The following is a 24,668-nucleotide window of genomic DNA, read 5'->3' on the forward strand; positions in this document are numbered from 1 at the left end:
GGTGCTTTCGAACTGCTAGGTTGGCAGGCGCTGGGACCGAGCAGCGGGAGCGCACCCCGCCACAGGGATTCGAACCACCGACCTTTCGATCGGCAAGCCCTAGGCGCTGAGGCTTTAACCCACAGCGCCACCTGCGTCCCACAGCTTTCATAGCCTTAGGCCTAATTTCAAAAACTGTCTGCTAGCCATCTGCTCAGACAGGACAGTGGGGAGGAAGAGGCAGAGTAAGAAAGGAGGTGGCAGAGAGAGAGAGAGGGAGGGAGGATGGCAGTGGTAGAAATAAATTTCTTTTCTGTAAACCACTCTGAGACCTCTGGGTATAAGGTGGTATATAAATTCAATCAATCAATATTTCAGGGGGCTAGCTGAAATAAGTATTTGGCTACCAAACTGGGTCCCAATTGGGTCATCCTGAATAAACCATTCTTTTGAGTTGGGTGCTTGTCCCGTGTATTAGGTTCCTCTCTGTTTGTGTTCGTAAGTTGATTGTCCTAAAGATTTAAAACATAAAAAGCTAACAAGAATCCCTAGCTGGACTGGAACTATTATTATTATTATTATTATTATTATTAAAAATGCGTTTTTAAAAATATCATTTGAATGGATTTGGCCGGAGGAAAGGTGAGCTAACAGCAAATGGGGGGCTGAGAGAGTCCTAGACCCTCCGAATCAGAGAACCAGGAGTGGAAGGAGGAACTTATAGCTCCCGGTACAGCAACGACGCGGACTGAGTTTCCTGCCCGGACTCTCTTAATGTCTCTACCGGGCAGTGCGCGTCATTTCCGTTAGCGCCTGCGCAGTTCTTTCCGGCGGCTCCGTTGCGGCTAGCGCTGCTCAGCCAGGAGGCTCCTTCCTCGCGCGCGCCAGCATGGCGACGGATTCCTGGGCTCTGGCGGTGGACGAGCAGGAAGCGGCGGCGGAGTCGGTGAGAAGGCAGAGAGGGGAGAAGCCCGGGTGGGGTGGGGGGAGGGGACCCTTCCTTCTTATTATGGTATTTTTTTTCTTTTTTCCGTAACTCGCTTTTCCTCTCAAGGCGGCATGTATTGCTCTCCACGCGTTGCTGGTCTCCGTTGTTTACAACAGCCCTGCGAGGTAGGGCAGGTGGCCCAAGGTCACGTGGTGAGCTCCATGGCTGAGGGGTGGGTGTGATGGACCTTGGGCCTCCTTAGTCGTTCTCCCAACGCCCCATAATTATTTAATAATTCATTTATTACATTTATATAATTCGTCACCTTTTCCTCCAAGGAACGAAAGGCCCACTCCACCCCCACCCCTTGTTATCCTTGCAATAACCCTGGGAGGTAGGTTAGGTTGGGAGGCAAGCAACTGGCCCAAAGCCACCCAGTGAGCTTCATGGCTGAGGGGGGATTTGAACCCTGGTCTTCCAAGTCCTAGTCCGACACTTCGACCATCACATTTTCTCTCCTCCCCATTCTAGAGGTTGCTAGAAATGCCCGTCAACCTTGCCTGTGGTTAGGGATGATCAGAGTTGAAGTTACAGCCATGCAACCCTTTGGGAACACTGTTCTAACCCCCTGCACTTCACTGCTCGTAGGCATGCAAGCCAAAGTGAGTGCAATCAAAATGAATGAGCCACCCAGGGAGCCTTTTTGGCTGAAAGGTGGCATAAAACAATAATGTAACTTCCCGTGGAGGTGCCTGGAAGCTGCCTCAGACTTATGCTGTCTGTTCTTCCATCACATGCACATTTTGTGTATTAACATCCTGCTTTAACCCAAGTGGCTGAAGGCAGCATGCATAGTTCCCATTTTATCGTTGCAACAACCTTGTGAGGTACTCTTGCTAGTGAGCTTCATGATCAAGATACCTTCCCCAGTCTTCGTCCTCTGTAAAGGTAAAGGGACACCTGACCATTAGGTCCAGTTGTGACCAACTCTGGGGTTGCGGCGCTCATCTCGTTTTATTGGCCGAGGGAGCCGGCATACAGCTTCCGGGTCATTTGGCCAGCATGACTAAGCCGCTTCTGGCGAACCAGAGCAGTGCACGGAAACGTCGTTTACCTTCTCATTGGAGTGGTACCTGTTTATCTACTTGCACTTTGATGTGCTTTCAAACTGCTAGGTTGGCAGGAGCAGGGACTGAGCGTCCTCTGTGGTGCCCTGCAAATGTTGCTGGACTGAAGTTCCAATCATCCTGGACCATTCACTATGTTGGTTGGGGGCTGGTGGGAGTTACAGTCCAATAGTCTCTGCAAGTCACCATGTCTACTCTAGTTGCTGCACCACACTATCCACAGGAACACATTCTGAATTGTGCGATGTAGTTAGCGGAAATAGAAACAGTAGTATTTTATTGGCTGTACTTGTTGCAGTACATACTTTTTAACATTTTATCTGGCGTTCCATGCTGCCTTGGTAAAATTCTGCATTTTTGAAAGTTCATGTATTTTCCTGAGATTCCTGGGAGGAGCTAATTTCCTTAAAACAGAGGTTTGTGGTTGTATTATTAATGTTGGAAGGGAGGACATATTTTCTGACCCCACTGGAGGAGGGAGGAAGAGAACTGGTTTCCTAAATACAGAGATTACCGTATTTAAACTTTTTAAAAATTCCCTGGTATATGGTTTTATAGAAATTGGGAACTTTGTCTGGATGCTTAAGTGGGCCCATGGACCTTCATGATGTAAGCAGAGTCCCATAGTGGATGGACATATGATCTGGGCCTATTTGTCCAGGTAATCCAGAAATGGGTGCCAAATACCATGGAAGGAATCTGGCATTTCTTGTCCCATTGGGATATACGGTATGTATGTTTAGTGCAATGCCATTATCTGGGATAGCTCAGTTGGTAGAACATGAGACTTAATCTCAGGTTTAGAGCCCCCTGTGGGGTAAAAGATTCCTGCAATGCAGGGGGTTGAACAAGATGACCCTTGTGGTTCCATTCTAATTCTATGATTCTATCGGCGGATAGCAGGGAAGTATAATATATCTCCAACCAGCTTTTGTGACACATGAACTAAAGCTGTAGTGCTTTTTCCATGTTTCCTTTAAAGGAGTGTGATACTAAATTCAAGATATGGGGGCGAGAATCTGGTAGTGGAGATAAAGCAGTTGCTTGCAGTCCGTGTTTCTCTCTGTATTTATTAACCAGTGTTGTCTTTTTAAAGTACTTAAAACTTGGGGATTTTTTAAAAAAAACTTTTTAGTGGGTAAAGCACTTGAAACTTTCCTTATTTTATGTAACAAAACCCTGCATATCTGTCGCATTCAAACAAATTTGTCATATGTGCCCTGTACAGATCTTTATTGTTTAGCCACAGGCAGTGTTAGAAACTGGGATATGAAATTTAGGAGCTAAATGGCACCTTAAATCTAAGCTTTGGGTGCAACAACAATGTCTAGGGACATTTTTTAATAACGAGAATACAAAGTTGAAGATGAATGAACTGCAGCTAAAATATTATATTCATTTTTCACATGGTCTAGTCCTCATCTGAAGACTGCAAAAAACAATGCCATGCTTCCCCTGCCCATCCCCCAAATATTCTTAAAATTCCTAATATTCTCTTCTCCAGTCTGGAGAGTGGCTGGAAGTGGGGATGCAGAAGAAGGTCCTCCTTTCCTTCCACTATGCAGTTTTAATCTGAAATCTTAGGCACAGCACTGCACCCAGAGCTCAGAAACTGCTTGCACTAATGAAATTCAATGTTGCAAAATGCACCTAGAACAATGGGAGTTTCGAATGCTGGCCACAGTCCATTCCCAATCATACAAAAATACAATTAAAGTGCTATGTTAGTCAAAATATGCTACTGGTTTCTTTTTAAAGTCATAACCCATTGCGGTATCCATTATCTTTTACAACCACCACAATAGTAAAAGCTGTAACGCTCACTGCAAAAGGCTCCTACTCATTTACAGTGCAGCTCGCCACTTTAGCAAGAGAGGTGGCAGTCCCTTACTGTCTGACACCCTTCACCCACCTTCATTATTCTAAATTTGGAGTGGGGAACCTTTCCTCAGTCATGAGGGGCCAGGCCCCTCTATCTAACCCTTAAGGCTTTTCCTCAGGTCACCTCCCCATCCCCAAGCCTTGCTTCATGTTCTTTTTGAGAATTTTTGCTGGGCTGGAATGTGTCCTTGGACTCCTAATGCCTCTTGCTTGCCTGGAAGGAAGATAGAGAGGGTTGTGTGTACATAGTAGCACAGGAAGCAAAGGTAGGGTTTAGACCAGGGGTCAGTAAACTTTTTCAGCAGGGGGCCAGTCCACTGTCCCTCGGACCTTGTGGGGGGCCAGACTATATTTGGGGGGGGGGGGGATGATGCAAGAGCACCATGAGCCCCGGTGGCTGCTTACCTGTGTCTTGCGAGCGGCAGGATCTGCCAGTGGCAGAGAGACAATAAGCGGCGCATGAAAGGGCTTTGGAGAGGGGGCTGCTTAAAATGGCGGCCACTCGAGCACTGCTGCTGCTGGCACCAACAAAGCCCAGCCCCCTTCCTCCTCTAGGCAGGGCGAGGAGAAGCCAGGAGGAGGTGCCGCCACCGCCGTGTGAAGGAGAGGGAAAGAACGCATGCGTGCTGGATCTGGCCCGCAGCGATTCCTGGACCGTCTGCGGGCCAGATCCAGAAGGCAATTGGGCCTGATCCGGCCTGCGGGCCTTAGTGTGCCTACCCATGGTTTAAATTTACTGTTCTGCCCACTTTTGCCTCTTGACTCCTCACACCAGTGGCATGTGGCCCCCTGGAAGGTTGCCCAGAAGGGAATGGACTCCTTGGGTTGGAAAAGGTTTCCCACCCCTGCAGCATACACTTGCTAAATATTATTGGTAGTGACCTGAAGTGGGATAAAATTGCTTTAAATAAGAGTATGAAGCTGAAACCACTGGATCCTGTACCTTTTGTTCCACATGTGCATGCCTGGCAATTTACCATCTTTGCTGATCTAGAGCTGCTCTCCACGTAAATCCTTTCTTTATTGATCAGATTCCCAAAGGACTGTAATATAACCAAGAACTTGAAGGGCATTTTGGAATCTAATTGGGGCAAAGCTGCCTGGGTTCTGCCAGCTCCGTTAAGTCAGTATTTGTGCAAGGAATCTGCCCCAATTATATTATATATCTCAGCAGCTGGGTAGAAAGCAAAGCAACTGTAACTCAAGCCTGGATTCTGTGACAAATATCCCATTGTGCTGGGGTATGCTTTAAAAGTATGGAGAAGGCTAGACTCCTACAACAAAGTGTTGTTTATCCTCTCTTATCTATTAGAGTCCTCCATGTTCAGGATTCCAGCCAGTGACACCCTCTTCCAAGATACTTGGCATCAGTTGTAAGGTGCTCACTCAGGGTGTTACCTCATAAGGACCTAAGAAGAGCCCAGTTGGATCTGTGACAGAATCCACTTTTCACAGTGAACATCCAGTAGCCTATGGGAAGCCTATAAGCAGCACATGAGCGCAACTTCACTCTCCCCTCTTATGATCCACAGGAACTGGTGTTCGTAGCCATACCTCCTGTAATACTGGAGGTAGTACACAGCCATTATGTGTAGTAGTCATTTATATCCTTATCTTCCGTGAATTTGTTTAGTCAGATTCGAAAGCCATCCAAGTTGGTGGTCATCACTACATTCTTCTCCTTTTCCTGCCTCCCCAAGTATTTCCATCTGTCTTTTCCAGCTGACAATCAATATTATGTGGGTATGGATCATGCTTAATCCACATTGCCATGTTTTGGATGTGCTTTTTGATTTTTGCTTCCAGCTGTGGAGTCCCTGGTTCAGAATCTTGCATCTGCTGCCAGCTCACTTCCTGTCAGTGGAAAAATAGCTTTTGATCAACCTCTGTACCAGTGCTTCTCAAACCTGGGTCTCCAGCTGTTGTTGGACTACAGCTCCCATCATTATGACCAGTGGTCAGAGATGATGGAAGTTGTAGTCCAACAACAGCTGGGGACCCAAGTTTGAGAAACAGATTTATACCTTCCCAGCTGCAATGTGGGGGATATACTGGTCTGCCTTATGCCAGGCTGGCAGTAAGAATGACTGCAAATGTACAAAGCATAATGGTGAAGAAACTGGACCAGCTGTAGCATTTGGGTGACTTGTTCTGTTTTTGTTTTTTTAGATGAGCAACTTGCACCTGAAGGATGAGAAATCCAAGCCAGACTCTAATGGTGAGCATAACCATGACTTACTGGGTTGAGCAAGCCATCAACTACTTTTCCTCTTTCCCCAAAATCTTTCTCTTTTTCTGTTTATCTATTCCTTTTTTTTTCCTGTTCTTGCTACGCAGCACTCAGAGCAAAAGGCAACCCTCACACTGTTGCTGCAGCTAGAATCGTACAAGGCAGGACAACTCAAGGCACAGGTGGGGGAACTGGATCAGCTGGTGGGCCAGATCCTTACCTCCTTCACCATCACCACCCACAGGCCAACTTTGGCAGGTGTGCGGGGGCCCACACCTGTCAGTCACTTGGTGCCATTATGATGTCAGGTGATGACTTAAAGGGTGCTCGCTGGCTGGCTGGCTGATGGGCGCTGAGAGCAGCCCTCTCAGTCACACTAGGTCAGCCAACCCCAGTGACATCTTTTGTGCTGGATGTCACCCTTGATGTCATATGTTGGAATGGTGCATGTGGTTTGTGGGGGAAGCCTTCTTGTGGGTCTAATTAGAACCACAGTCGGGATTAAGGCTGCAGGCCAGAGATCCACTGCTGCTGAATCTTAAGGGAATCCAAAGTTGGCTGGGTTACAAAAACAAATCCCTGCGGCTGGCACTTAAACACAAACAATATTGTGGCATAACCTTTTGGGGACCAGAAGCCACCCTGACAGGTGCACAAAGCAGTCTTCTGAGTTGGCAGGTATTTGTACAAATGGGGTTGGTGGGTGGTAAATGTAAATGTAGACCTGAAAGGGCATGAAATACAATTAGTGGCTGCATCAGAAATGAATACAAGGTTCAGTTGGTTTACTTGTGACTTGCTTCCCCCCAATAGCTGCAGCTGTTAAATTGGCAAAGCAAGCTGGAGAGTGTGAATATTGAAATACTTGCTTCCTTTAGCAAGAGAGTGATTCCCAAGTCTCGGCTCAGTCCCGCAGTATCATGTTTGATAATGAATTTAACTCAGCTGCTGTAGTTCAAACCGACTACAGTCATATCTCTGGTTGCGAATACTGCGGGTTGCGTGTTGTCGGGTTATGGACCGCACCAAACCCAGAAGTACCGGAACGGGTTACTTCCGGGTTTTGGTGCTCGTGCGTGCGCAGACGCGGCACTGCAGGTTGTGAACGTGCCTCCTGCACAGATCACGTTCACAACCCGAGGTTCCACTGTATTCCCATTCAAATTCCTCCAGATAACTTGTTCAATCTATTTGCACCCGATCCTAGATCACACCAACATAGTTCCTCTTCAATTTATTTACCCCAATTAATTTATCAATAGATTCTGCCCCAAATAAGTTAATTACCTTTCTGTTAACCCTCGTTTGTTACCCCATCTCACATTATCCCTAGATAAATGCATCTTTTCATCAACCCCTCCAAATTAGCATGCAGCAACCCAAAACCATTGCCCAGCCAGAAATACTTGGGGCACTTTGAAAAGGATTCGGGAGCCTCTGCCCTGTGGGCAACAATCCCCGCTCCCTGGGTGAGAGATTGGCATATGTAGTCTGTGGGCTTTACCTAGCTTGTAAAACTCTCTGGAAATCTAGCATAGTTGTCTACTTGAGTTCCTTGGCTTGTTGGTACAGCATGAAACACTTGACCCATTAAGGATGATTGTTCTGCTTCAGTTTAATTGTACTGTAAACTGTTTGTCCGAACACAGGAGCAGTTCTCAAGACAGATGACAATACGGAGAAAATTGAAGAGGAGGAAAAAGGTAAGCGTCTCGGACCCCAAAGGGCAAGCTGGGGTAAGCAAAGATAAACGGGGGTGGGGGGGAATAACTCAGTGGGTAAAGCATGTCCCGTTGCACATACAAAAGTCCCTGGTTCAATCCCCTGCATCTTCAGTTAAAGTATCTGTGGTGGTAGTGGTAGGAGACTGTTGCTGAGCTCCAACTCCCATCAGCCGCAGGCAGCATAGCCAGCAGGTAGGGATGTTGGGAGTTGTAGTCCAACAACATTTGGGGGCTGCATTTCCCCTTCTGTGGCTGGTGCTGATGGGAGCTGTAGTTGAAAGCATCTGGAACATATCATGTTGGTGAAGGTTTCTACCTGTCTTGGAGAGCCACTGCCTGCCTACCTGGATCGACCAGTGGGGGTGGAGCCATAACTCGGTGGTAGAGTGGCTGAACACAAGAAGAGCCCACTGGATCAAGCCTCAGCCACAGCCTCCTTTTCTTGGCAGGCCTGGGCAGCCAAGTGTCACTGTCCAGTTCTTCTGTGTCCTGAGGGAAAGCAAAGCCCACCAGGGTTCCATTCATGGTGCCAGCAGCTTTTCCATCTGCTGATTCTATCTCAACCACTGGGACAAGAATCCACACCTTCCACTTTCTAATCCAGAGTGAAAGACTTGGCAGGATGTACCCCCGCCCCCTTCACAGTACAGATTATGTTCACTGGACTTGAAAGGATGTTATTTTTACAGGTGTCCAGGGCCACATTCGCACGGCATATTTACGGCACTATGATAGAACTTTCAACAATCAGGACTCCCCGCCTCCCCCAACCAAAGAACTTTGGGAGTTGTAGTTTGAGAAGAGTTCTGGGAGTTATTAGAAGGCCTCTTCTCCTCCCAGAGTTACAATTTTCAGAGTTCCCTGGGAAGAAAGATGGCTTGTTAAACCACCCTGGGAACTATAGCTCTGTGAGGGCATTAGAGCTCTCGGCACCCTTAACAGACTACCCCTCCCAGAATTCTTTTGGGGCAAAGCCTGGACTTAAAGTGTTTAAAGTGGTGTTTAAAGTGTTTAAAGGCACCAATTACAGGGGGAAGAGGTGTGTGTGTGTGTGTGTGTGTGTGTGTGTGTATCACTGACCTTCTTCCAAAGGAGCCCAGCATGTTTTGAACAGAGTTCATCCTTCTGCGGTACTCCTGAAGAACCAATTTCAGTTCTGGTCATTTTGTGCTGTTCATAATAGTCCATATGTTATAGGTATCCAGCCAGTACAGTGGTGCCTCGCAAGACGAAAAGAATCCGTTCCGCGATTCTCTTCGTCTAGCGGTTTCTTCGTCTTGCGAAGCAAGCCCATTGACGGTTTAGCGGATTAGCACTATTAGCGGTTTAGCGGCTTTTAGCGGATAAGCGGCTTAGCGGCTTAGAAAAGGGGGGGGGGGAGGAAAAAAAACCCGCAGGAACTCACAAGACATTTTCGTCTTGCGAAGCAAGCCCATAGGAAATTCATTTTGTGAAGCACCTCCAAAACGGAAAACTCTTTCGTCTAGCGAGTTTTCCGTCTTGCGAGGCATTCGTCTTGCGGGGCACCACTGTATAGCAGTACTCTAGCTGCCATCACCCCTGGCCATTGGCCACGCTGGCTGGAACTGACTGGGGCTGGAGTCCCAACAACTTCTGGAGGGCTACTGGTTGTTCATCCCTGCAGTATATGGATTAAATAGGTGCTAAGGAATACCCCATATCTCCTTTATTTTCAGTTTTCCCAAAGTGCTTTTACCAAAAATGTGCCAAGTTTGGTGGAGAGGGGACAATAGGAGTTTCTGTAGGGTAGCCTTGCCATCCTGCTGCCCTCCAGATGTTTTGGACTGTAGTGCTCGGTCCCAGGTCCCTTGGGCGTTCCACACTGCTACTCCACACAGCTTCATTCAAACAAGGCTGATGGAATTCAGAAGTGGTGGTTGCTGCTGGCATTGATCTGCTTCTGCCAAGGGATTGAACTGCAGACTACTTGCTCCCCCTTCAACTTTTTCTTTCTTTCTGTCGTTGCTTCCTGTCAGAGGACCGAGCCGCCCAGTCGTTGCTCAACAAGCTGATCCGCAGCAACCTGGTGGACAACACGAACCAAGTGGAGGTTTTGCAGAGGGATCCTACGTCGCCCCTCTACTCCGTGAAGTCTTTCGAGGAGCTGCGGCTGTAAGTGCCTCTCCCAGCTTCCCTTTTCGAGCCACGGGCTCATGTTTCCCTGCATCCGTTGGGTAAAATGAACTTTGCAGCCTTGCCCTTCCTGGTGCAGCCCCAGTTTCTCCAGAAAGGGTGACCTTAGCGGGTGTGTGGTGGAGCTGCTGTGTAATTTGTGTGAAGTGGGACCACAAGTTGCACTGAATGATGTGGACAAATTCTGGACTGTGTGTCTGCAGGCAGAGATACCTATTTCATCTTGCTTGATTCCAAAATGTGAACAGCTGGGCCATCTTCTATCTTCTGGACTTGATTCAAATTGTTAGACTTGGCTTCTGCGTGTCTCAGAAGCAGCCTTTTACATCTGGCTTGGACCATGGTTCATGGAATGCAGCAAAATAGCTCAAGTGATTCTGGAAGAAAATACTCCCACCACCCTTTTGAGATAATGCTTACCCTCCAGTAGTTTTTATTATAAGTCCTTGCCATTGTTTAAAATAGAACATTAAAATTATCTTGCCCCATTTCAGGAGGACTTTTAGGGTTGTATTCAACCAATACTGAATTAGAGCAGACCTGTTTGAAATTATGGACCTCCAGTTACTTATGCCTATTATTTTCAGTGGGTCTGTCTCTGAATGGGACTAGAATTGGATGCAACCCTTAATTTCTGTTGTGGCACCACTAGCCTGTTAGGGACTAACTTCTGGTCCCTTCAGCTATCATTTCCAGGCTGGAGTTATTTATTCTGAGTCCTGCCATGGCCCAGGTGTGAGAGTTGCATTTGACGCACCTGAGAATGGGGGGCTAGGGGAGCAGGGAGATATTTTGCCTCTCCCTAACAACTCTAGTTCATCTTAATTTTATTTTGACTGTGTCGTCAGCTGCCTTGAACTTTGGCTAGTAGGTGGGGTATAAATGAATGTTTTGTAATTGAATAAATGTTGCTGCCCTAATTATAGTTGTTGCCTAATTGAGCTGAGTTTGCCGTTGCTGCGAGGGAAGAGAGACCTTGCGTCATGGTCGCAGCATGGAGGCCGATCCGTGCCCTGCGTTAGCAGCTGGCAGCGTGGGTAGATAATGGTTTTCCCGGCTTTGTTCAAGTCCGTTTAAAGATGAAAAGCATCTGGGCTTAACGGTTGATCACTGTCTCTGCCAAGCACACAGGGAAAACAGAGTTGCATCTTCTCTAAGGAGAGATACAGCCTCATTTTATATGTCTTGAAAGAAGCCCTGTTGAGTTCAGGGGGCTTCTAGAGAAACACCCTGATATCAAATGGAAGAGCTTTGAAGGGGCTGGACAAAATCGGAGCTGCTGTTTCTCCCCACCACTTCCTGTCCCGGAGACATTACTCTGCAAGCTGTAAAGCTGGATCAGAATATTTTTGTGGCCAATGTGCCCCACCGCCGCTGCAGCCCTTCCCTGTGGCTAGTACATTGTGTGCATGTGGTTGCTGCTGTCAGGATGTGGGTGCTTGCCGAGATAACAGCCCAGGATTCCAGCCAGTCTTTACAAGATTTATTAAGTCCAAAACTATGTACAGTACGGAGCTCTTAAAAGCATGTCTGCCTCAGTTGCCAGAAGTGGCTCGGGCCTGTTCCCCTTCAAGACGTGAAACTTCTTGAGACACCCCCATTTCCTCCTCTCCTTACATGAAAACCTAAGTGCCAGAGGCTGCTCTTTTCTCTCTACTATAACAGCCTTTCTCCCTCCCTCTCATTTTCCGTATTTCCTGACAGCCCCTCCTCCTCTCCCTCTGACGAAGTGCAGCTGCTCATCAAAGGAGGCGGCTCTCTGTACATTCCGGTCTCTCCCCCTTCTCTGCCAACTGATCCCTGACAGCTGCATTATGTGAAAGGGCTACGGTACCAGTCCTCATGGCAATGCAGGGGCAGCAAAGGGGCAGAAAAACGAGATGGGCAAGTGGAACTGAGCTTCCATTTACTGAGAGGTGTCTTGGAACAATTTTGCCCCCCCCCCCTCCATTTTTCTCTCCCCTTCCAGCCTGCTAGCTCCTCTTCCTTTTGGTGTGTGTTCTATCCTCCCTATTCCTGGCCCTAGTTTCCTGTAATATGACCAGCTGTCCCTAACTTGTATTTCCTGTTCCAGTACATCAGGTTCCCTCAATCTAGATGCTCTTGGACTCCAGCACCCATAATCCATGATGGTTGGCCATGCCGACTGGGGCTGATGGGAGTTGGAGTCTTAAAAACCTATGGAGGGCTACCCCTGAAGTGGATCTTTACCATGATGGTTCCCATCCCTGCTGCAAAGTTTGCACTGTCCTAGTTTTCCCTATCCACAGGGCGATGCGCCTCCTCCTGTCAAGCCATACATACTTGTTTCTGTTGTGCGTACTGGGAAATCCATTTGCTCAGTGGTGTCGAACTCTTTGGGTTGTATCCAACTATGATATACTCAGAGTAGACAAGATTGAACTTCATATTAGTCATGTCCATTAACTGCAGTGGGTCTGCTCTGAATTGCACCAGCATTGGCTACAACCCAGGGTCTGCCACTGATCACTACCCAGTGGCCTCCCTTTATCCACCTGGATAAGAAGATCCCATCTTTAATTGCTCTGTAGCATCCCATTCCTGCAGGATCTTCTAGCAGCCATCTCCTAAAGGGCCCTGCTTCTTGCCAAGGAGCTGAATGGTTTTGTCTGGTGAGGGCTCTGTTGTTGTTGGGAAAGATGCTTCCCTCCTTGTGCCCCTCCTTCAGGAAATTGCTACCAACTGGCAACTCGAGAGACCTCCTTTCCCTTATATCTTCAGTCGAGTGTTGCAGTCTGCAGGAGAGTTTTCTCCTGCGACTTTCAAAAGTCGCAGTAACTCTGAGCAAGGGCTCTTAGTGTGGTGGCTGCCCCTGTTCTGTGAAACAGCATTCTGGAAGCAGTTGAATATATTTTTGCTCCAACAGGCTTCCCCAGCTGAATAAATGGGTCTTTGCCACAAGTGTCCACTTGTTAGAGTTTAAGTCTTGTTCTATTTGTGGTTTTAATTGTATAATTATATGTAAATCACATTGAAGATGGTGGTTTAGAAGGTGATTTTTAAAATCGGTTGCAATAATAGCTGATAGACGTGGAGGTTGGGGGAAGTCGCTTTAGATTGTACACTCTTCTCTATTTGGAGAGCAAAGGGTTTCATTGGAAAAATCAAAGGCAAGGCAAATTATAGTGATCTTCAGATAAGTCGAGTCTCCGGTTCCTCTTCACAGCCTACGTGTCTCCTTGGCAACGCAACCGAAAGTTCAAGGCTTCGCAGATTTCTGGCGTTTTGAGACAATGCCTGGCTTCTTTCCAGAGGGCTTTTCCAGAGCCCGTACTGGGCCCAGAGTGGTCACCTGGAAAAGCCTGCAGCTGTCTTTCATGAAGCGGAGGATTGGGAGGGGGGCACCTTCACTCACCTTGTGGTCTCTCTTCCCGGATATGGGAAGCTCAGTGTTGGGAGATACAGGACAGATTGGTGAAAAGGCTTCTTCACATAACGCATAGGTAAACTTACGGAACTCCCTCCCACAGGAGGCAGTCACGGCCACTGGCTTGGGAGGCTTTAAAAGAGGATTGGACAAATTCACAGGGGGAGGCTATGCTCCACTACTGGAGTCTGTGATGCTTCTGTATGTCGGTTGCTGGAAACTGCAGGAGGGGAAGAGTGCTTTTGTGCTCACGTACCCAGTGTGAGAACAGGATGCTGGACAAGATGGGCCATTGGCCCTGATCCAGCAGGCTCTTCTTAAGAATGTAGGAAGCTCCCTTTGCACCAGGTAGGAGAGTCCGTCTAGCCCAGTGCTGCCTTCTGGGCCCAGTAGCAGCGCTTCAGGATCTTAGGCTGAGACAGGTTATTCCTGTCTCCTGTTATCTGACACTTTTAACTGGACGTTCTTGGGGTTGAACTGGAGTCTGTCACTTGAGCCAAGGGCCCTTCCCTACATAACAAGCTGTCTTTATATGGAGTCAAACTGTTGGTCCGTCTAGTTTAGTATTGTCTGCGCTGATTGGTAGCTCTCTGGGTTTTCAGATGGGAGCCTTTGTCTACCCTTCCTGGAGATGCCAGTGATTGCACTTGCATGCAAAACTTGCAGCCCTTCCCTAGAAGGAATTGTGAGTTTTCATAATAAAGAACATAAGACACTGTCATACACTAGATAAGCCTGTTTGCTCATCTAGGAGACCCAGAGTTTTGTCTTCTCCCCAGGATCTCGGACTGAGAAGATTCTTCCACATCACCTGCTCCCCTGATGATTGCACCTGAGACCTTTTTCTATGAACTCATACCCCAAGCTATTGTTTCTCTAACCCAGTGTTCTTCAACCTTGGGTCTCCAGTTCTTGCTGGATTACAACTCACCCATCATCCCTGACCGCTGACCTTGCTGTGGATAATGGGTGTTGTAGTCCAACAACTTCTGGGGACCCCAGGTTGCGGGACACTCTGCAGGCCTGGGATGGCTAACTTGTGTTTGACACCCATCAACCCCAGCCAGCATGGCCAGTGGTCAGAGAAGGGTGTCTGGAGGGCCACAGGTTTCACCATTGCTGCTCTAGATGCTTTTCTCCCCACTGAGCTCCCTTTGGTACACAGTGGGCTACCAAGGATGTTCAAAGCGCCCTTTTGCAGTTGAGGCTTCCAGGCTCTCTGCTTCATGCTGCTTTGGGGCACTGCGGTATTTAAAAAGGGAGGTCCACATCTGCATTTTAACAAGGTATAAGAGTGTGTCGAATCTATTTTCGAAAAGCTGCAGAAGGGAAACTGGTGTTTTTGTTTCTTTGATTGTATCGCCTGCTGCTGCTACTCCTACCACAGATTCTAAGGCATCTTCAGGAGCAAATGAAGTAGCCAACTTTTTAAAACTTTTAAAAACATGCCATTTTTAAAGTTACTGCATTCAGCAGAGACTGGCCCGGGAAGTGTTTGCCTTCATAAATGTGGGACTGGGAAAAGACACAGCAGAGGGCTTAGCCTTACTGGCCTTTTTTGCTGAGATTGCATTGTCCAAATCCATAGCCTCTGTTGCTGAGCTTCTGGTGCTGCCTGTTAACTACTTCCTGCCCAGCCCACAGCTTCTCATCAGAAAAGTGAGGGATGAAATCCAGCTGCCGGGCAGCCATGTGTCAACTAGGGCTTATCAGATGGTTCAGAAATGGTACAATGGTATAATGTATGTTTGTTGCTGTGCCCATTTGTTGCAGCAAGCCTCCTATTCAGACAGCTGCAAGGCCCAGTCCTGCTCTGCTTTTGCCGTAGGAGTGTGCTGTGCCTGCCTTCAGGCTGTTCCTTAGCAGCCTTTTTGCTTAGCCTTTTTGTCTTCTTCCTGGTAGGAAGCCACAGCTGCTGCAGGGTGTCTATGCCATGGGTTTCAACAGACCATCCAAAATCCAAGAGAACGCATTGCCCATGATGCTGGCAGAACCGTATGTATTGGTGCATACCTGTTGCAGTGCCTGATGGGTATGGGGCGGGTGTGGGGTTGGCTGGTTATGCCAGGTAGTCAAGAGAGTCTTCAGGCTGGGAGGGGCCCAAAGACTAGGGATGGTGGGCAAGCTTCCCTGTAAAGTTGCCTGTCACTTCTGATCTTCCACTTCCCGCACAGCTTGCAGCTAGGTGTGTTTTGAAAGGAACATGTAGCTCATGGGGTGCCACAATGTGGCCCAACAGGAATTTTCCTTTTAATAGTCCCCTCCCCAATACACAAGTCTTGTAATCCCCCCCCCCACTTTGGTGTGTGTCTCCAGTCCACAGAACCTGATTGCGCAGTCACAGTCTGGTACCGGTAAGACGGCAGCTTTTGTCTTGGCGATGCTTAGCAGAGTGGAGCCGGAGCACAGATACCCCCAGGTAACAGCGGATCTCTTCTTTTTTTTTTTTTTAAATAATTTTTATTGGTTTTCCAACACAAATATAAACAAACAACACATTCACATACACAAACAAAAACATATACAACATGTATAATTTCATAATCCTCTTTTCATACCCCTTGTTTCTCCGACTTCCCCATACCTCCCTTTTACTGCATCCTTAATTTTTAACATTTTTTTTTTTAGCAATTCTCCAATAATTAATTATTTAATTCACTTTCATTACATTCCTTTTTCTTTAACTTATTAGTTACCGCTGCAATTCTCTATTTCTTAGTCCCTGACATCTAGCTCTCCTCGATTTTGCAATAATTTTTAAGATATATCTTGAATTTCTTCCAATCTTCTTCCGCTGTCTCTTTCCCCTGGTCACGAATTCTGCCGGTCATCTCTGCCAGTCCCATATATTCAATCACCTTCGTCTGCCATTCTTCCAGAGTAGGTAGTTCTTGTGTCTTCCAGTACTTTGCGAGAAGAATTCTTGCTGCTGTAGTAGCATACATAAAAAACGTCCTATCCTTCCTTGGCACCAATTGGCCAACCATACCGGATCTCTTCAGCATAGTCTCCTCAGAGGGCCAGTGTCAGGCTTTCTTCTTGCCACTTTTGCAGAGCTCCTCTCTATTTACGGTGTAATTGGCCAATCAGCTGAACCATGGGTTAGAAGCCTTTTTCCAGCTTGAGGACCGCATTCCCTTTTAGGAAACCTTGTGCGGGTCATGTGTCAGTCGTAGAAGGGATCAAAGGCAAAGTGGGCCGAGCAACATGCATAAAAGTGAGGGGGGGAGGGAGGGAGAGAGAGAGAGAACAGCCTGGGGATAGGTTTCTCCCTGGGAATGAATGGCAACCACTCCACAAGCATGGCAGGAACTGAGGCCATGTGGCGGAGGACACTGCAGGGTGGGCATGCGCTGCACCATAGTAACATCATAACATCCACTTGCCTTAGGACAGTGTCCCAGACTTGCCTCCTTCCTCTTGCAGTGTCTCTGCCTCTCTCCAACCTACGAGCTGGCTCTTCAGACAGGGAAGGTGATCGAGCAGATGGGCAGGTTTTATCCAGAGCTGAAGCTGGCCTACGCAGTTCGAGGCAACAAACGTGAGTGTGAACTCCATCCTGCTGAATAATACTCAGTATCTCACAAGCAGACTAGAGTACGCAGGCAAGGAAATGTCAAAAAGGGCATATAAGTCACCAGGGAGGGACCGAATCCTAACTGGAAGGCCTTTGCGGGGTCTATGTGGCAGTGGGACTCATCCAGATGCTGCTGATAATAGCCTGAGCCAGGAGGATCCAGACCAGACCAATTAGCCCCTCAAGTTGGTGTTTCTATAGTTAACCTGCTGGGTTGCTTACAAATGTGGGTTTTCTGGCTGACAGGGTTGATGAGCTCTTTCAATGCTGAATTTTAGGCATTGCGAGTGAGGGGCTGGGGATGGGGAAGAGTTGGTTTCCACAGATGGTAGGAGACGAAGCACAGTTTGGTCGCTCCAGCAGGAAAAGCGCCCCCAAGCAGATAGTGCTGCCCTTTCTGGGTCTGCTGGGGTTCTGCCTACCTCACATCTGCCCTTGATCTCTTCCATGAATAGTGGAGCGTGGCCAGAAGATTGCTGAGCAGATTGTCATTGGCACGCCTGGCACCGTCCTGGATTGGTGCTCCAAGCTGAAATTCATTGACCCCAAGAAGATCAAAGTCTTTGTCTTGGATGAGGCCGATGTCATGATAGCCACCCAGGGTCACCAGGATCAGAGCATCCGCATCCAGAGGTAAGGGTGGACTCCTTGTACAATTGACTGGGTGCCTTGTCACCAGTTCAATGCCGGATTTCCCTGGCGCAGCTGTGCACATCCAGTACCCTTCCTGTTAGTTGCAAATTTCAACAGAAACGAAACTTACTTCTGACTTTACCGGCCCGAAGGAGCTTGGGCCTTGCATAATAGTAGTTGCTTCAGGAGCTCTGTTATCTCCCAATAATTGTCCCAGTCTGCCACGTTTGGCATTTTAGGTACGGTGCTACTACATTGAAGGCTACCAGCCACAGTGGCTGTCCTCTGCCTCCACAGTTGGAGGCAGTAATGCCTCTGAGTTTCAGGTGCTGGGAACCACAGGAGGGGAGAGGGCTCTTGTGCCCGGGTCCTAATTGCAGGTTTCCTGGTTGGCTGCTGTGAGAACAGGATGCTGGACTAGATGGGCCGTTGGCCTGGTCCAGCAGGCTCTTCTTAGGTTGTAGTAATGGTCACTAGTTTAGAAATCAAAGGGGATTAGACACATTTATGGAAAAGGAGAAGTCTCAAAAATGTAAGCTGTAGCAGTGATGGCTCAATGGAACCTCCAAGTTTGTCAATGTCTTTCTGAAAAAACTCTGCTGGGGGAGCAGGGATCCCAAGATGGCAGTGGAGGACTGTTCTCTTCAAGCCCTGATTGTGGGCTTCTGGGAACTTCTGGTCAACAGCTGTTGAGAAGAAAAGTCTCTGGCTAGAAGGGCCATTGGTGTGATCTAGTGGAGTTGTTCAGTTCTTACTGTGACTCTCTAGCTGAGGAAAGAATGTGACTTTTCTCCCCACCCCACCCGTATCCTATCTCTCAGGATGCTTCCCAAAGACTGCCAGATGTTGCTCTTCTCAGCCACGTTTGAAGACTCTGTGTGGAAGTTTGCCCAGAAAGTTGTCCCCGACCCCAACATCATCAAGCTGAAGCGGGAGGAGGAGACTCTGGACACCATCAAGCAGTATTACGTCCTGTGCAACAGCCGTGAGGAGAAATTCCATGCCCTCTGCAACATCTATGGCGCCATCACAATTGCACAAGCCATGATCTTCTGCCACGTGAGTCCTTTTTTTGTTTGCTGCTCACCAACCGCTCTTGCTTTTGGCTTCATGCAAATCCAAAACAGTGATGCATCACTACAAATCCTCCAGTGGGGGCTGTGCTATGGCAGCCTTGCATTTTTTATGCGTATAGGAAGAAATTAAAAATATTTCCAACTAAATAGCGGATCATATAGATAACACAGCAGAGGCCCAAAAGCACATAGTATCCTTTTGCAAAATATTTTTGGAGACAGTATTCATTTTTGGTGCTGGTTTTGCCCTTCTGCTATTATAATATTCACAACAGACTGTGTAATTCAGCATTTTCCTAAGTAATGGGACCCGATTTTCAACACATTCATCATCAATTTGTCTCCTTTCTCTCACTTTTATTGTTATTAGTTGATTTTATCATTTGGGCACCATCCCATAGTTTTATAATCCAGCAGTCCAATGCTGGAACATTTTTTTTCTCTTGCTTGAAACTAATTGCCATGCAGGCAGCTGTTGGAAAGTGTTGTTATCTCCCTGTCCTTTAACGAAACATAGTCTTTTACATACCCCAATGTTACTTGTAGCAAATGCCCTATAATATTCTCAATTTATTTCAACACTGAAGTCCAGGAGGGTATTATTTGAGGACATGGCCAAAATCTGTGTAGTATATCGGCACTTGTAGTCTTCCATCTCCAACACAGGTTATTTGATTAAGTCTAGCTAGGGTCAAGTAAGACCTGAAGATGAGTTTGTAGAAATCTTCTGAGACTGATGGGGAATACATATGCATTCTCCATTCCCAAGTTTTGATGGGTTTCCAGAAACTTGTCCCAGGATCTTTCCCCAGATCTCTTCCCATATTTCTGGATGGCTATTGGGCATTGTATCCAGTTTCACAATTAGTTTCCAGGTCTTCTGGAGTAGCATGTAAGTGCTTTGAGGGAAGAGGTGGGGGCACCCCAGTTTTAAAAAAGAATTAAATCGGCTCTTTTTTAAAAGAACTAAATCGGCACCTACACCATCTACTGTCATACTCAGAGAGAGAGAGCTTTTTGCACCTCAGCTCTGTTCTGACCTACAGGGAGGGTGAGTGTCTAATCCTGGCATCATCGAATGAAACATAGGCCTATTTAAGAGGCTCATGCTCAATGTTGGAGAGACTGAGCCAATGCAAAGAGGAACTGAGCAGGAAGTACCTAAGTGGAGTTCTTCCTTTATTTCCAAATGTAGGGTTAAGCAGAGGTGGAAATCCCTTGCCATAAAAAAGCCCCTCTCTGTTGGTGTTCATGGGGGTGCTCCTCTTTTTGTTTCACATTTTGCAGACTCGCAAAACAGCTGGCTGGCTAGCTGGGGAGCTCTCCAAGGAGGGTCACCAGGTGGCTCTCTTGAGTGGCGAGATGATGGTGGAGCAGCGTGCCGCGGTGATCGATCGCTTCCGGGAGGGCAAGGAGAAAGTGTTGGTGACTACGAATGTCTGTGCCCGAGGTAATGGTGTACTCCCTGTACTCTCCAAAATTGGCTTCGGGGTCAGGAGGACCCCCAGAATGGGGGCTGGAGGGAGGAGAGGGCAAACCAAAATACTTGCCCTGATGGAACAATTGCCTTAGTGCACTACTCAATACCTCTCCCATTCCTGCACTGCAGGGGGTTGGACTAGATGACCCTGGTGGCCCCTTCCAACACTGATTTTACGATTCAGCTCCATTTTGTTTGTTTTTGAAAACAAAAAATCAGAACTAAGAGAACTTGGAAAAGGCTGCTAGATTTTAAGTAAATAAATTGGTGGCTGGTTTTTTTGTTGGTATGTTTTAAGGGCACATTTTAGGCCTTCTGTGCTGCAAACATTCTGTGCTTTTGTAAACCTTATTCCTTCTATAAAGGAACGAGCTGTCCTCTCCAAATCTTGCAATGCTCTCCTCCCCTAGGGATCGACGTGGAGCAGGTCTCTGTCGTCATCAACTTTGACCTTCCAGTGGATAAAGATGGGAATCCGGACAACGAGACATATCTTCACCGCATTGGCCGCACGGGACGTTTTGGCAAGCGGGGCCTGGCCATCAACATGGTGGACAGCAAGCACAGTTTGAACATCCTCAACAGGATCCAGGAACATTTCAGTACGTCCTGCCATGCTTCTTTCCCCCATCTTTTGTTGAGCGTCTTAAGCGGCTATTGTGCAGCCTAACAGGGCACTTCCAAGTCAAATAATTGTGTGCTGTTCTGGGTGTTCTGCACCCCACATCAGGAAGGTGGGAGGAGTGGTGGTAACCTGAACCCCTATTTGCTGGGATCTCCAAGTGTTGTTGGACTCCAGCGTCCCCCATCAACATGGCGAGTTGTTGTGGATGATGGGAACTGGAGTCCAACACCATCTGGAGGGCCGCATGTTCCCCCCTCTTAATCTTTTGGGATAAACTACGCATCTCCACCTGGTAATGATTGGATATCCTCAGAAACAGGCCTCTGGGAAAACCACTCTGTCAAACTGTTTGTGAGGACAGGTGAGGTTGGTGAGGCCTCTCCATCCCCAGCCAAAGCAACTTGGCCAAGGAGAATCTCTTTCCCTCCCAGACTGAAGCTTCACAATCACTGGATTAGATTAGTAATCCTCAAACTCTGCCATGAGAGAGAGCTGCCAGTGTTGTCCCAAGAATTACCGTATTTTTTGCTCTATAAGACTCACTTTTTCTCTCCTAAAAAGTAAGGGGAAATGTGTGCACGTCTTATGGAGCGAATGCAGGCTGCGCAGCTATCCCAGAAGCCAGTAACAGCAAGAGTGATTGCTGCTTTCACTGCGCAGTGATCCCTCTTGCTGTTCTGGCTTCTGGGATTCAGAATCCCCGCCCCCCTTATCTTCCTCCTCCAAAAACTAGGTGCGTCTTATGGTCTGGTGCGTCTTATAGAGTGAAAAATACGGTACCTTTTTAAAAAAATTAATTGAATGCAATATTTCCCAACCTAGCTGTCCTCTATCTAGCTGCTGTCAGACTACGATTCCCCTCAACCCTGGTGGCCAGGGATGGTGATGGAAAGTCGGGGTGCACCAGGTTGGCCGAAGCTAATTTAATGTCCCTTGGGCGTTATCAACTCAGAAGGCAGACCACTATTTCTGTGGAAGTAGGCAAGGCCAGAACAGAGAGCCATGCCATCGGCTCTGTTCCCAGGGGACTGTCATTGTGTGTGCTGGGACCCACTGCACAGAAGGTGCTTAACTGCCTTCCTCTCTGAGAGATGGGGTCTGTTGTCTCTCTGCATGAAGCACTGTGCTGGACTTGCCTTCTTCCAATTAGGGATGTGCTCTGAGGCTTTGAGCACTGATTTGTGCAGTAGCAAAGGAGGTGGGCCTTCTGGGAAGGTGGCCGACTCTCAATCCTGTACACTGGAAGGCCACTCAGAGTGGCTGGGGCAACCCAGATAGATGGGCGGGGTACAAATAATAAAATTGTTGTTGCTGTTGTTATTACTGTAAAAGTGAAGTGGTATGTTTCTCCAGGTTCCGTTTTAATTGTGAAAAAGATGTTTGGCTGTCGGCCTTTAAATGTTTCTCACCACCACCCCTCCTTGGTTTAACCTGAAGAGGATTTGGTTTGATGCAATCCCTGGTTGTAATTCCAGTTCTTTCTTGATAATTTGACTCCACTTTCTCTCTCCCCCCACCCCCTCCCCAGACAAGAAAATTCACAAGCTGGATACAGACGATTTGGATGAAATTGAGAAAATAGCAAATTGAAGCCCGGTTGCCGGAATTGGTGCACAATCCCTCCCACGGTAGCACTCCTACTGCAATTGGATCGCATCCTGATTGGCACACGTCTTAGCCAGTCACACGCAAAGGGACTTTTTAAAGATAACAAATACACAGAAATTACCTCAACTTTAAAAAAGAAAAAAAAGAGTGTGGCTGGACTTGATTTTTAAAGAAGTACAAACTTTGGAGAAAGAAGAAATGTTTACAACAAATTTTAACTTCCTTTATTTTTTAGTTTAGCCTTAAAATGGGAAGATATCTTAAATTCTAAAGATGATGCCAAAAACATAGCCAATCACTAAGTAGAGGAGAGAATCAGACACACCTGCTTTGATCTCTGTCAAGAGAGGAGCAACATTTTAACCATGGCCAAGCGGTATATTAAATGTTCCAACAACCCAGTTGTATATAGAGAGGACCTTCTGTTCTTTGACGGAGAGAGCTCGGAAATCTGGCAAAAAGGAGTTTTTGTGAAATGGCGTTTTTCACTTAGAGCTTTCTGTTTCCTAGATCTCTGCAGATCACACTGCTAATTCCTTAGATAGGTGGTCCAGAGGTAATTGCTCTTCAGTAGGCTGAACAATCACCTGACTTTTAACTTCTCCCTTGCAAGGAACATGCCTTAGGAACTGTATTCTAACCTGCTGACCTGCAGAAGCTTTTGAACTCCAAACTCACAGCAGGCAGCATGGGCGCTGTAGTCAAAATATGATGGGTGTGATAGTCCAACTGCATCTAGGGAGGTCCTATACTGACCACCCCTGTTCTATGGAGTCTTGAGATCCTCAGTCACCACGCAGGACTGCTCAGAGCGGCTTGAGGGGAGAGCTGTTGCTTTTGGATATGTTTTTTGTTCACAGGGTTGGCAGAGGCAGTGTCTGCTGTAGATTTTGGAAGGTCAGGCACCCTTTGTGAGCCTGCCTCCTCATTGCTTCAGGTCCAGGAGTCTCTTTTGGCTCTCAGCAAATGCATGGTCATGCCAGCCTTTGTGGTACCCCTGGAGCTGTCTTTGTATTTAAAATGCTGTTGTGGCGACGGATGCCAATTTAGCACAGTGGATGTAGGGTGTATTATCAGTTCTGCCATACCAGAAAAGACAACCTGTACTACTTCGGTCAGGAAAAGGGATGAAGAGGTTAATCAGCAAGTCCTCCGTTGTGTCAGAGTATCGGGTAGATCTGCACTTTGCAAGCAGGAAGCAATGAAGAAGTAGAGGAGGATGGATTAAAGATTTGTTGGTTGCATGCCCCCATCGCCCAAGGAAAAGAATTGCAAAGGATGGCTCTTACTCTAGCAATGCAACTGCAAAGCCAGTATAACCTCTTTCCTGGGCCTTGTTTCATTCCCATCGTAAAATCTGCCAGCAGGCTGCATTTTAGACAGGTATAACAATTCCAAGGCCACCTGGTTGCCAGGGTAGACTCTGTCTAATAGGCCAAGTTGTATTCCTGGCCTCTGTAGCAGCTGATCTGGAGGCAGGGGAAGCTCAGTCTTATCTTTGTGCCCTTCTGACACAAGGTGTGGCCGATTCCGGAAATCCATCTAGAACAGGGAATGGTGGACGTCGAACTGTCTAGGCCAATTCAGACTAACTTCTGTTGCAGCACAGCAAAAAGGGAACTTGGTGGTTAGCAGTGTAAGACTGAAGTGTTAATGTGGTCAGGCAGGAAAAGGGATGCATTGTGGGGCCAAAGACTTCTTGTGCTAATGCAGTTTTTAAGTATGTTTTATCTTGAAAGGGGGGCAGTTCCCCCAACCTCATGATAGTTGGAGGATCGGGACAACCCCCTACTTGGCACAGGAATCTTTTAAAAAAACCTAATAAATGGTAAATTTTGTGGATTTATCCATATCCTTTTTTAAAATGTCATTTTAAATTTTTTTAAAACATTCCAGTTGTTAACTTCTGTTCAATGATGGAAATGTGGAATCTAAATATAAATTTAGGAAGTGGACAAATGCAGACTCCAATCAATTTGTGTTAAACGGCTTTAAGAAGTGGTGGAGCCATTTTTAAAAAAATACATACCAACTTTACCAGGATATATCTATTTTTCTTCCTTGCAAGGGGGACAGCCGAGTGTGCGCTTTTTTGTGGCAGAGGCTATTCAACCACTTTCTTTATGTAGAACTGCCGAGTGACAATATTGAGAGCATTGCGCTGGTCTTGAATAGAAGATGGGTGGGCCTGCGTGATTTTCCTAATGTACTTTTCAGTTGGAATAAAGAACCCAAAAGACTGAAATGTAGTCCTGGCT

At 47.2% G+C, this 24,668-nt stretch overlaps 1 protein-coding gene across 2 annotated transcripts; it reads left to right on the plus strand.

Moving 5' to 3' along the window:
• Positions 1-796: 796 nt before the first annotated feature.
• LOC307222034 (ATP-dependent RNA helicase DDX19B) lies at positions 797-24,655 on the plus strand. 2 transcript variants are annotated; one of them, XM_079987049.1, is made up of 13 exons: positions 797-925; positions 6,085-6,133; positions 6,253-6,327; positions 7,795-7,848; positions 9,867-10,002; positions 15,314-15,406; positions 15,728-15,830; positions 16,838-16,952; positions 17,444-17,621; positions 18,443-18,680; positions 19,985-20,147; positions 20,588-20,779; positions 22,331-24,655. In XM_079987049.1, the coding sequence occupies exons 1-13, from the start codon at positions 869-871 to the stop codon at positions 22,390-22,392; spliced, it is 1,515 nt and encodes a 504-aa protein (XP_079843175.1). In that variant the 5' UTR covers positions 797-868; the 3' UTR covers positions 22,393-24,655. The 2 variants fall into 2 exon arrangements, with proteins under 2 accessions (XP_079843175.1, XP_079843176.1); XM_079987050.1 differs by lacking the exon at positions 6,253-6,327.
• Positions 24,656-24,668: the final 13 nt, after the last annotated feature.

This window comes from Podarcis cretensis, assembly GCF_951804945.1.
Source record: "Podarcis cretensis genome assembly, chromosome: 8".
Lineage (NCBI taxonomy): Eukaryota > Metazoa > Chordata > Lepidosauria > Squamata > Lacertidae > Podarcis > Podarcis cretensis.